The sequence below is a fragment of the Triplophysa dalaica genome, chromosome 2, assembly GCF_015846415.1.
Source record: "Triplophysa dalaica isolate WHDGS20190420 chromosome 2, ASM1584641v1, whole genome shotgun sequence".
Lineage (NCBI taxonomy): Eukaryota > Metazoa > Chordata > Actinopteri > Cypriniformes > Nemacheilidae > Triplophysa > Triplophysa dalaica.
In genome coordinates this window covers 9313287-9323758 of record NC_079543.1, presented here as the reverse complement: position 1 = coordinate 9323758, position 10472 = coordinate 9313287, and the positions used below count along the sequence as shown (strand labels likewise).

Genomic DNA, 10472 nt, shown 5'->3' with positions numbered 1-10472 from the left:
TGATCTTTCTAATGTTGAAACCCACAATATCAACAGCTGTTAGCTTTGACGTTAGCATATAAGTTATGTTAAGAACATGATTTTATCTGTTCTGAGAGTTGGAATGTAATGTTTCGAACAAACTGGATCTTCATCAGACATTCATCTGATTATGTATAAATACAAATATATTTTACGCATATTTCTTAAATATATACACGTATGTTTGTGTATTTGTAATTTAAAAAATAATATAAACGCCCCCCCCCCACACACACCACTCATATACCATATAAAAAGAAACATTTCTTTTGGAATCGATTAATCACGATTAATCATTTTGACAGCCCTAAGACAAAAAATAAATCAAATAATCTCACCCAGTCAAAAACTAGCCAATCTTCTGTGTCCAACTCTGCTGAAATTTTAAGGGACAGGATTTTTTAAATGGGGTGTCTATATCACGTTATGTATTTTAGAATATTAAAAATGGCTCAAATTGCTTATATATATTTGTACATAGCACCTTTGTAAGTAGTCATGTTTTAGGGACAGATCAAATTTTTGCAAGCTGAAAACTGAAAACCAAATGTTTTTAAGATGACTATATAAGCGTGGTATGCTAACAAAAACAATAAAGTGAGAGATAAAAGTGCTAAACATATCCTTCAGCCATTCAGTTAGCCTACAATCACACATCCCCACATTTTCTTAGTGCACATGTTTTGTGTATTATCAGAACACAGCAGAACGTCTCATCTTCCCACAGCCCAAAAGGGCTCATGTGACACCCCTTTTCATCTCTCTCCACTGGCCACCGGTGGAAGCCTGTATCAGATTCAAGTCACTAATGCTTGCCTACAGGACTATCACTGGATCTACACTGGCATACTTTCACACCCTCCTACACTCCTACACCCCATCAAGATCCCTGCGTTCAGCAAACCAGCAGTGTCTTGCATTGCCTTCTCATAAGACCAGAAAATCACTTTCCCCCTCATTCTCCTTCACAACTCCTTCCTGGTGGAACATTCTTCCTAACTCGGTCCGATTTACCACATCTCTCACAACATTCAAAAAACTACTTAAACCCAACTCTTCTGTGAATACTTGACAGAAAGAAAGAAGCAAAAAACTAACACTTTCTCTCAACAGGTAGTGGTCTAAGTTTGTTGAAACCAGTAACATTGTATTGGCACCTCTTGTATTATTGCTCCTGTATTACATATCGCATATTGCTCCCTAAATTCTTTGTAAGTCGCTTTGGATAAAAGCGTCTTCTAAATGACTAAATGTAAATGTATTATAAATTCAAAATATCATCATGGCCACTTTCACAAGCTAATGTTTGATTCCTATGTTTGACAAGAATCAAACAAATATTACTACCAATGTTAAAACTAAGAAATCTTCTTTGCCGCATGTGGCTAAACAAACGTAAAATTCACTGTGGACCTGAGATGTACATTGTAAACTTTGCAGTCATTTTAGTCTTTAGTTTTTAAACATAAACTTACCTATCTTGTTCTTCAATGTTCATTCATCAAACAAGACTGATATCTTAGGTCACTTTTCTCATTGTGTAATTGTTTCATAATTTAAGAAGTTTTAAATAGTTTTACTAGAAAACAAATTATAATTAGTAAGAATATCATTTTTTGCATTTTTACTTTGCTATTGCCATCTCTTCATGCTCGTTTTGATTAAAGTTAAGTTTAACTCAAATTGGAAACAATACTAATAAAGTAGAATTAAGTAATTAAATCTACAATAAGTTTTAAAAACCAGTTAGCACATGCTATTATTTTGATAACAGTTGAAACATTGTTGCAAAAGACCAAGACTATTAACCAGACCTTATTCACACTTGTTGTTTGAAAAGATAAAGCCATGCAGACATGTGAAACTTTGGTATAAGAATCTCGCAATAAAAACAGAATTATACGAGATCAGTAAATCCTCTGAAGCAATGCGTCCAGGAAGGAAGACAAGATTTCTAAGAACAGATTACAATTTCATAAACCGACAGGCAGACTTGAGACATGGGGATTAAGACATGACTAAACATGGTTATTCCTCCTATAATGAGGTTTGTCTACATGATATGTTGATCAACTTTTTTGATCAGTCCATCTGAATGCTTAAGCAGGACAGACATCTTTCTTCAGAACTTCAAGAAGACCCAATGGCTAGCAAGACAGTAAGCCTTTATTTTCAAATCCTTTATATTTGACACTTTATGCATTTAAGCTTTGTAGAAAATATGTATTTGGTACTGTATTCATTTTTTATATTTAATATCAAATGGACATTATTGAGGAAAGAGCCACCAACCAAAGCATAGAAAATATTTTTTAAATACTGTGTCTTCTTGGATTTGATTTACAGTAATCTTTTAATGTGGCTTTTATGTGCACAGTTTACTATACTGTTAAGTGAATTTTCAATTTGAATTTGTCTTCAAGCTCTCTCTTCTGTTCATGAGTGACCCTGTGTGGCTATTTATGGTACTTGCATGGAAAACTAAACTTGTTGGTTAAAAATAAACTTGACTATGATTTCAACCAAGATGAGTTGTTCTTCCCTTCTGTTTCCAAAATAAAAGTAAAAAAGTGCTATCCCAAAATGAACAGTCTCGTATTACTGACAACACTGTGTCTAATGACCACCAGTACTGTAAGTAACTTTAGTTTTTAATAAAAATAATGAAACCATTTTACTTATTGCATTCAATTCATAATGTTATGAAATCATAACTTTATGTTAAAATTATTTCCAGCTTTGCGGCCGTCGTCATCTTTGGAGCTCTTCCGGCAGTGATGAGGTACTCCAGTCATTTTAAAACTTATTGTTGTAATTTTATCTAATTTCTAAATCTGAATCTAACAATTTCACACACTTTTTTTTATTGCAATTTGACTGTTTAAAAATCTTGCACTAGAGGAACTATCTGCACCCCTTTCCTCCTGCTTATCCATACCTGCTGAGGCCGGCTCCACCTGGTCCTCTGTTCCCGTTATGGCCACTTTTCATCGCCCTGCTGCAACGTCCTGCACCGGCACCAGCTCCAGCTCCCGCACCAGCACCAGCACCGGCTCCAAAACCCACACTCAGACCCACTGTTAGAACATCCTCCCGCTGTGTAGATGCTGGATGTTGAATGGTTTAAACACGATCAGTGGGCTTTGATTGTTAACAATGTATTGGTAACAAATTGGCACACAGTTTCCCTTGCTGTGTGAACAAACAGCAACATTTAACATGTATGCTGATAAAAAGATAAAATAAAACTATTATTGCATTTTGAAAACTCACAACATATGATATTACGTCTGTTTTGTTCATTGTAATAGACAAGTATTCAACCCTATTACACACTACGGTGCAGATGATAACATGTGGTGGGTGTGTAATTTTGGGATTGTCTTGGGTGGGACAATAACTCCTGAGTCACTACTTATTAACAGTAGCAGATGTCTATTCAAATGACTTGCTTGCTTCACCTAAGTGCGTAGAGGAAGTGTCATGACTAGAAGTTAGTCTATTTCTTATTTCATTTTTAATGATCAAGTCAAATGCGGTCAAATGTGGTTAATTTAACTTTGGAAAAATCTAATCAGTTTAAAGCAAGTATTTTAATCTCAAATAAATCTGGTGACAAGGGCCTGAAATAAATCAGACCTTTATTTGAACCATACTAATGCTATATTGTGTCTGTTATCAGAATGAGCATCACAAAAAATGACCATCACAAAAACTTAAGAGTTTTTATAATCATATTTGATCAAATGTTCCTTTATTAATTGAACTAGGCCAATAAGACATCAATTTAACCACATAACGAACTCAACGTCTTTTATTATCTGTGTATGTTTTTCATATTGTATTAGATTATTGTGTCAAAAGATTTTTTTAATGGCTTTGATTAGTTGCTTGTTTAATGAATACATATCTTCTCACATAAACTTAATGGTTTATAAAGGTTATTTGGACTCTTTTCAATAATGGGGTTTAAAAAGGCAATTCATATTTTTGTAGTGTTTATGTAAGTCATTTAAGTAATATCCTGTGTTAATTCAACCGGAATTACTTTTCTTTACAAACATTTCATAGATGCAATATACGTTTATAAATGAAGAGTTTTGTTCCACAATCAGATAACTTCGTTTAAAACTGAGTTTTTTATTGTGCTTTCCAATTAATATCAATCAAACTAAACATAAATACTGCTTTCTAATATAATAAAACACAAAAAAACACGATAACATAATAAATAACATGATTTTTTATTTAATTTTTAATAAAGTTTCTCATTTTGGAAGTTGATTAATTATTTGATTTTATATAGGTTTGTTAATAAAACAAGGTTATAATATTGTGAAAAACCATTTGAGCCACATGGATACCTTAACCATATGTTCTCTTCGGAGTTTAAAAGTTTTGGTTCAGCATTTAGTTACATGGAAAAACAGCTCAGATATTCTCCATCTTCTTAGTGTTGCGCCAAGATCATTCGCGAAATCAGGGTAAACTATGTCTGAACATTAAATGTTAGTGCTAACTTAAAGTTAAAATAACTCAAACTTTTTTTGCTGTCACATAATGCAACTTTGTTCTTGCATTTTAGCCATTTGCACCAGAGTCAGAGAAATGCACATTCTTGTTTATAGTCTGAAAAAACAAGACCAAAGTTAAAATGTTTAGCTGTAAGGGATCTTCTTGTCGAGGCTCATCCCAGGCTCATCATTCAAGTACACTGAATATGCCTTACATGCTGTAGTCAGAGCACACGCCCACAATGCACACTCAACACATGTCTTCTCAGCACATTTAACGTCTAACAATCCATACAGACACTGTTAATTATTATATTCAAGCCATTGCTTGACTCTAACTAAGCATTTTCCTAAGAATAGATATACAACATGTCCATTTGAATTCAGTTTCCCTTGTTACTTTATCATATGGGCTCATATTGTGTTTCATCTTTCAACATTTCAAACAATACTCTGCCATTGAAGCATTTTGTATAGTTATAAAATGCATGTTCCCACATGCAAAGAACCTATATGAGGATATAAGCACATATATGAAACCTATATGCAGTATATATGCACATATATACTCATATATATGCTGCATATATGAGTATATATGCTGCATATATGCGTATATTTGCTGCATATATGCATATATTTGCTGCATATATGCGTTTATATGCCACATATAGGCATAATTGAGATACATATATGTGCATATATGTACATATAATATAGGAAAACGGCCAATTTTATATATGTCACATATATTAAAAACCTATATCAAAACCTATATTAAAACATATAGGTTTATATAGGTTTTTTCCATGTGGGTTAAAATGGGAAAATAGAAGATCTCGAGGCACCATTTGGGATTTCTCTACTGCTACAATTGACCCTTCACCTGAGTTTGATTGACACGTGTGCTGACCAAACAAAACGCCGATATTATGCATCTCCGTTGCTATTTGCCATTTTGTCAGACAATGAAACAACAGAATTTAACCGGTGTGGTGCTGAAAAATGACTGCTTTCAAATTTCGACTCCCCAAATCCCCACTAACATTAGATGTTAGGATTAGGGGTGGGGTAAGGATTAGCTATTCACCTAGCAATTTTAATGAGGGGAGTCGTAATCTGGCGGGGAGTCAAAATTCTCCAAAACACATAGACTGTCATATGATCCGTAATGAAGAATTGCAACTCATCAACACTGGCAGAATTTTAACAGAGATAACATTTGATATTTATGGTCATAATCACAGTTTAACCCATTGCCTATACGTGTCAGGAACCAATGGGGTTATGTCATTAACGGCAAGAACACTATATACTACTATTAAAGTAGTTTTATAATCTCTAGCCTATAGCTTCGATCTTTCTTTTGTTTACTTTATTCCAAGTCACTTTCACATCCTGAATTTATACTTCAAATACATATTGCAGACCATCTTATTGTTTTTGGCTGTAAGTACATGTCATTTTTTTCAAGAAAATATTATTTCACAATAAATATTCTTAAATGCAGTGGGGCGCCGGGCTTTGCGAAAGGTCAATGGACGATCTTTTATTTTTTACAGGAATTACATGAGAGTTTCACAGAGAAGCTTTTACTGTAGAAATATACACTCACTTAAAGGATTATTAGGAACACCTGTTCAATTTCTCATTAATGCAATTATGGTGGTGGTGTAATGGTGTGGGGGATGTTTTCTTGGCACACTTTAGGCCCCTTAGTGCCAATTGGGCATCGTTTAAATGCCACGGCCTACCTGAGCATTGTTTCTGACCATGTCCATCCCTTTATGACCACCATGTACCTATCCTCTGATGGCTTCTTCCAGCAGGATAATGCACCATGTCACAAAGCTCGAATCATTTTCATTCATTTGGTTTCTTGAACATGACAATGAGTTCACTGAACTAAAATGGCCCACACAGTCACCAGATCTCAACCCAATAGAGCATCTTTGGGATGTGGTGGAACGGGAGCTTCGTGCATCCCACAAATCTCCATCAACTACAAGATGCTATCCTTTCAATATGGGCCAACATTTCTAAAAAATGCTTTCAGCACCTTGTTGAATCAATGCCATGTAGAATTGAGGCAGTTCAAACACAGTATTAGTATGGTGTTCCTAATAATCCTTTAGGTGAGTGTATAACAGTACTTCTAAGTCTTCCTGTTTTTAGGTTTTAAACATGAAGAAAGAACAAATGTTTTTTTTTTGAGTCCTATTAGAGACAGTAGGCTTTTCTGTGTAGAGTTTGCATGTTCTGCGTGAGATTAAGTGAGTGAATAAAATTGTTGTTATTACCAAATACTGTGGACATTATTTAATACCGGTTCTTGTCATGATTCATGAATATAGCCATAAAAGAAAATACAAGACAAAATCAAACCATTCTGTTAAAACCACTCCAAAGCATTTCCCATTCTTTTTGGTGCAGTTTTCTTATGAGAACCATGAGAAACATACTTTTGAGATTTTTTGTACTGTGTGGAGTCTCAAAGGTTTGGCTTCTCTAAGTACAGACACTGATATCAGCAGTTCTCTCAACTGTTATCATTATAATAATACTGTACCTGAGAGACAGGCAGACAGCGTCTGACTACAGGTCATTTTCTCAATAACAATCCTGCGCCACCTGTGAGGTCATGATAAAGTCTAGCCAGAGAGGGATTGGCTATTCGCTAATCCTGAGACCAAATAAAAGCAAGAACTTTCTCTTGACACGAAACTCCTATCCCACAGCCAGCTTTACCCGAAGCCAAGGTAACTAACATGTTTCATGTACTGTACTATTCTGGTAGCTTCCTTTAGCATGTCTTCTTAAAGTTTAAGAGAATCTTTTCGACCTCTTCAGAATTGTCTGTGTAAGGTCAGTGATCCTGTAAGCATGTGGACGTTTCTCCTGTCTCTTCTTCTGGCCGGTGCTGTATCCGCGGCACCAGTAAGTAAACGCTCTTTACATTACATCCAACCCTTGTGAAAGAATGTCTCTCAGGTTGTGTCGGGCTTGTCCACATGTTGAAACTTATGTTTTTTTGTGTGTTTGTGTTTAGCTTTCGCCGTTTTTCAATTATCTCCCTCATTATGGCAACCCGGGACAGGTGGGGCCGACCGCACATGAACATTCTAAACGGTTCTATACATACCTTACATGACATTCCCTGAAATCTTCAGCTTTAACCATAATCAACACACCCGGCTGTATGATGAAAATAGCTCTGTAATTTGACATGGATGATGGCATGTTTTTCCCTGACATGCCTTTATATAATTTATAGGTTTAACAGTCCTAAATAGCAAATTCTGGGCTTTCTATGGAACATGTATTGAACATACTAATTATGACTTATAACTTTGTTCTTTTTGGGACATCCAGTAAAACACTTTTTCTGTGATTTGAAGGGAACTAACGGTGTCTTCCCTGGCATGCCATCACAGCCTGGTATAAATGCTCCCATCAGCATGGAAATCGTAAGATGTCTTTTTTGATATTTTTTATACCTTAGATCTAACTAAGCAATATGTAAAATGTATATTTGTATTGTTCAAATAGATATTTCCTCAGCGGTTCCCAAATAAGGCAGCAGGGGGAGCAGGTGGCGCCCAGGTGAGCTTGCCTTCATCATCAAGCGTGGCTAGTTATTCTAAAGTAACTTGCTGTGTAAACTGTGGCGTGACTTTCTTTCTATTCTTAGACGTTCTCTAGTCAAGGTTTCATCAAGTACTCTCTCCCGAAAGCCCCAGGCCGGAAGAGTGTGGAAATTGTGAGTGAATAGACAGAGAGGCCAACACCAATGCTGACTTTACAAGAAATGTTTAAGTATACGCTGTGTAGAATCAATCCAGTCTTTGCTTTTTAAATAGTCTCTGTTAATATGTAATTACAAAAAATTACAGAGATAAACATCGCTGCTTGTGCCCTGAAGCTCATGCAATTTAATAAATGGTGCTTTTGATTTTTTCTTCGCATTGAAGTTCTACCCTTATGACTTCTCTCAGCACCAGGTAATATTTCAGAAGGTTTTGATCCTTAGAGTTGTATTTTTTTCATTGGACTGCTCGTTTCAATTTTTTTTTTAAATTTAATTTCAGGATCTACCAAATGGTCCCCAGATTCCTCAATTTCCCAATGTAGGTGTTTCCTTTAAAATGACTACTTTCAATTTGAACCAGGTTTATTGAAAGAAACATGCTTATGTTTTTTTCTTGATTACATTTACATTTGCCAGACGCTTTTATCCATAGAGACTTACATTGCATTATACTATATTTTGTTCTAAGTATGTGCAATCCCCTGGTATCGAACCCATGGGCGTTGCGAGCACCATGCTCTAACCACTGAGCTACAGGAAAGCTATTGTTATGTATATATTTTTATTATTATTTTTATTTTTAAATGAATAGATCTTTCCCTTCGAGTACATACCACAAACAGCTGCTCAACAGCCACCCATGGTGAGACAGTTTTACTTTGTTGTGGTAAATGGTTTGACTATAAAAAACTAAACACTGGCACTGTTCCAGACATTTTATAGAAAATTGAATGTACGTTCTTTTTGCTTTTTTAACACAGGTCCCACCATTCCAGGATGGCGCCCCGCAACCACATGATCCTCAGCAGCAACCCCAGCAGGAGCATCAGGCTCAGACAGGACAGGTGTGTGTGTGATTTCAAAGGCTCCGAATTCAGGCTTCACTGAAACACAACCCTTCAATAAAGCTCTGATTTGACAACATAATTATTGCTTCAGTGCCACATATAGCTTGGAAGCGTTTAACCAAAATGATAACTTGTGGGTCTTGTCAGCATATTCAGTACAGATTTTCAATGCCACACACAAATACTCTAAACTCAACAGTTGGCTTGAATTCACTACAAGTGCTTGTTGTGTTTGCAGGTGCAGCCATGAAGATAGGTGAGATACTGCTTTGGTGGATCTGATTTTATTTTTTATTTGTAATAATTTTGAACAAATGTTTGAATATTTCAGCATTACACGTTCATTTGTTAACTCATGATTTCTTTTGCCCACAGTCTTGGAGTGAGGAGACATCAAGCCACAGGATTCTGGAGCTGTTTTTGTCTAATGCTATTTCAATTTAGTTTGTACTATTTCTGCAGAAATAATTTAAAATGAGCTGCTTTTTAACATAAACAATTTATAAGAAATAAACACTATTTCTAAGAACCTTTTATAACCATGACCGTTCTATAACCCCGAAAGTTATGTTAAATGTGTTTTTTATTGTCGTATTTTATGAAAGACCATATCTGAAACATCATGACTGAAATGTTAACTATAAATATTTCATGTAAGCCTAGAATAAGTAATAAAGTTGATTTAACAATAAACAAAAACTGCAATTTCTGTGTTTTTATGTTCTAGTGGAGTGTGTAACAAAGTGACAGTATACAAAAAAATTAAGAAGTAAAAATATACAAATGTGTATATAAGATAAATAAAACATAAATAGCTGCACATAATGTATTGATAAAAAAACAGAAGTTTCTTTACATACAATGTACAGTTTAGCTGTATTTAGTCAGCTTATAAAAATTCACCTTCACAGATGCTTATCGAATCAAGTTATTGAAATTATTGTTGTCAGATTTAGAAGAGAAGTGAGTTTGTTTTGCCACACTGTTTGTCTTGAAGATCAAACCACATTTATCATGGTTGAACGAACAGAATTTATCAAAACAAAAAAATAATAAGCAAACAAACAAGTAAATTATAAACATTTGAACACTTCCCTCACCAGTTTTCCTCTTAAGGATTTTCGAAGTAGGCCCAAGTAATAATTTAGAGTCATTATAGTGACACAATATGGTAAGGATCCCTTTTGAGGACCTGATCACTGTATTTGAGTGTTTAGTCTTCCTTATAGATCCACTTTTTGACTTCAAGTATATCAATTTACTCTGTACTCAGCAAGACAT

At 35.0% G+C, this 10472-nt stretch overlaps 2 protein-coding genes across 2 annotated transcripts; both read left to right on the top strand.

Annotated features, from left to right (window-relative positions):
- The first annotated feature begins 2067 nt into the window (after positions 1-2067).
- Positions 2068-3220, top strand: si:dkey-22i16.7 (translation initiation factor IF-2). Its single transcript, XM_056739441.1, has 4 exons — positions 2068-2179; positions 2585-2655; positions 2759-2803; positions 2921-3220. The coding sequence occupies exons 2-4, from the start codon at positions 2605-2607 to the stop codon at positions 3137-3139; spliced, it is 315 nt and encodes a 104-aa protein (XP_056595419.1). The 5' UTR covers positions 2068-2179; positions 2585-2604; the 3' UTR covers positions 3140-3220.
- A 4198-nt stretch (positions 3221-7418) lies between these two features.
- Positions 7419-9441, top strand: scpp5 (secretory calcium-binding phosphoprotein 5). Its single transcript, XM_056767725.1, has 8 exons — positions 7419-7472; positions 7585-7632; positions 7934-8002; positions 8085-8138; positions 8227-8295; positions 8936-8986; positions 9105-9188; positions 9430-9441. The coding sequence occupies exons 1-8, from the start codon at positions 7419-7421 to the stop codon at positions 9439-9441; spliced, it is 441 nt and encodes a 146-aa protein (XP_056623703.1).
- The last annotated feature ends 1031 nt before the right edge of the window (positions 9442-10472 follow it).

Coding starts and splice junctions, on each gene's coding strand:
- si:dkey-22i16.7 (XM_056739441.1), top strand. CDS start 2,605: ATGAACAGTCTCGTATTACTGACAACACTGTGTCTAATGACCACCAGT. Junction 2,656..2,758: donor GTCTAATGACCACCAGTACT/GTAAGTAACTTT, acceptor AATTATTTCCAG/CTTTGCGGCCGTCGTCATCT. Junction 2,804..2,920: donor GCTCTTCCGGCAGTGATGAG/GTACTCCAGTCA, acceptor ATCTTGCACTAG/AGGAACTATCTGCACCCCTT.
- scpp5 (XM_056767725.1), top strand. CDS start 7,419: ATGTGGACGTTTCTCCTGTCTCTTCTTCTGGCCGGTGCTGTATCCGCG. Junction 8,139..8,226: donor GGGGAGCAGGTGGCGCCCAG/GTGAGCTTGCCT, acceptor TTCTATTCTTAG/ACGTTCTCTAGTCAAGGTTT. Junction 8,987..9,104: donor CTGCTCAACAGCCACCCATG/GTGAGACAGTTT, acceptor TTTTTAACACAG/GTCCCACCATTCCAGGATGG.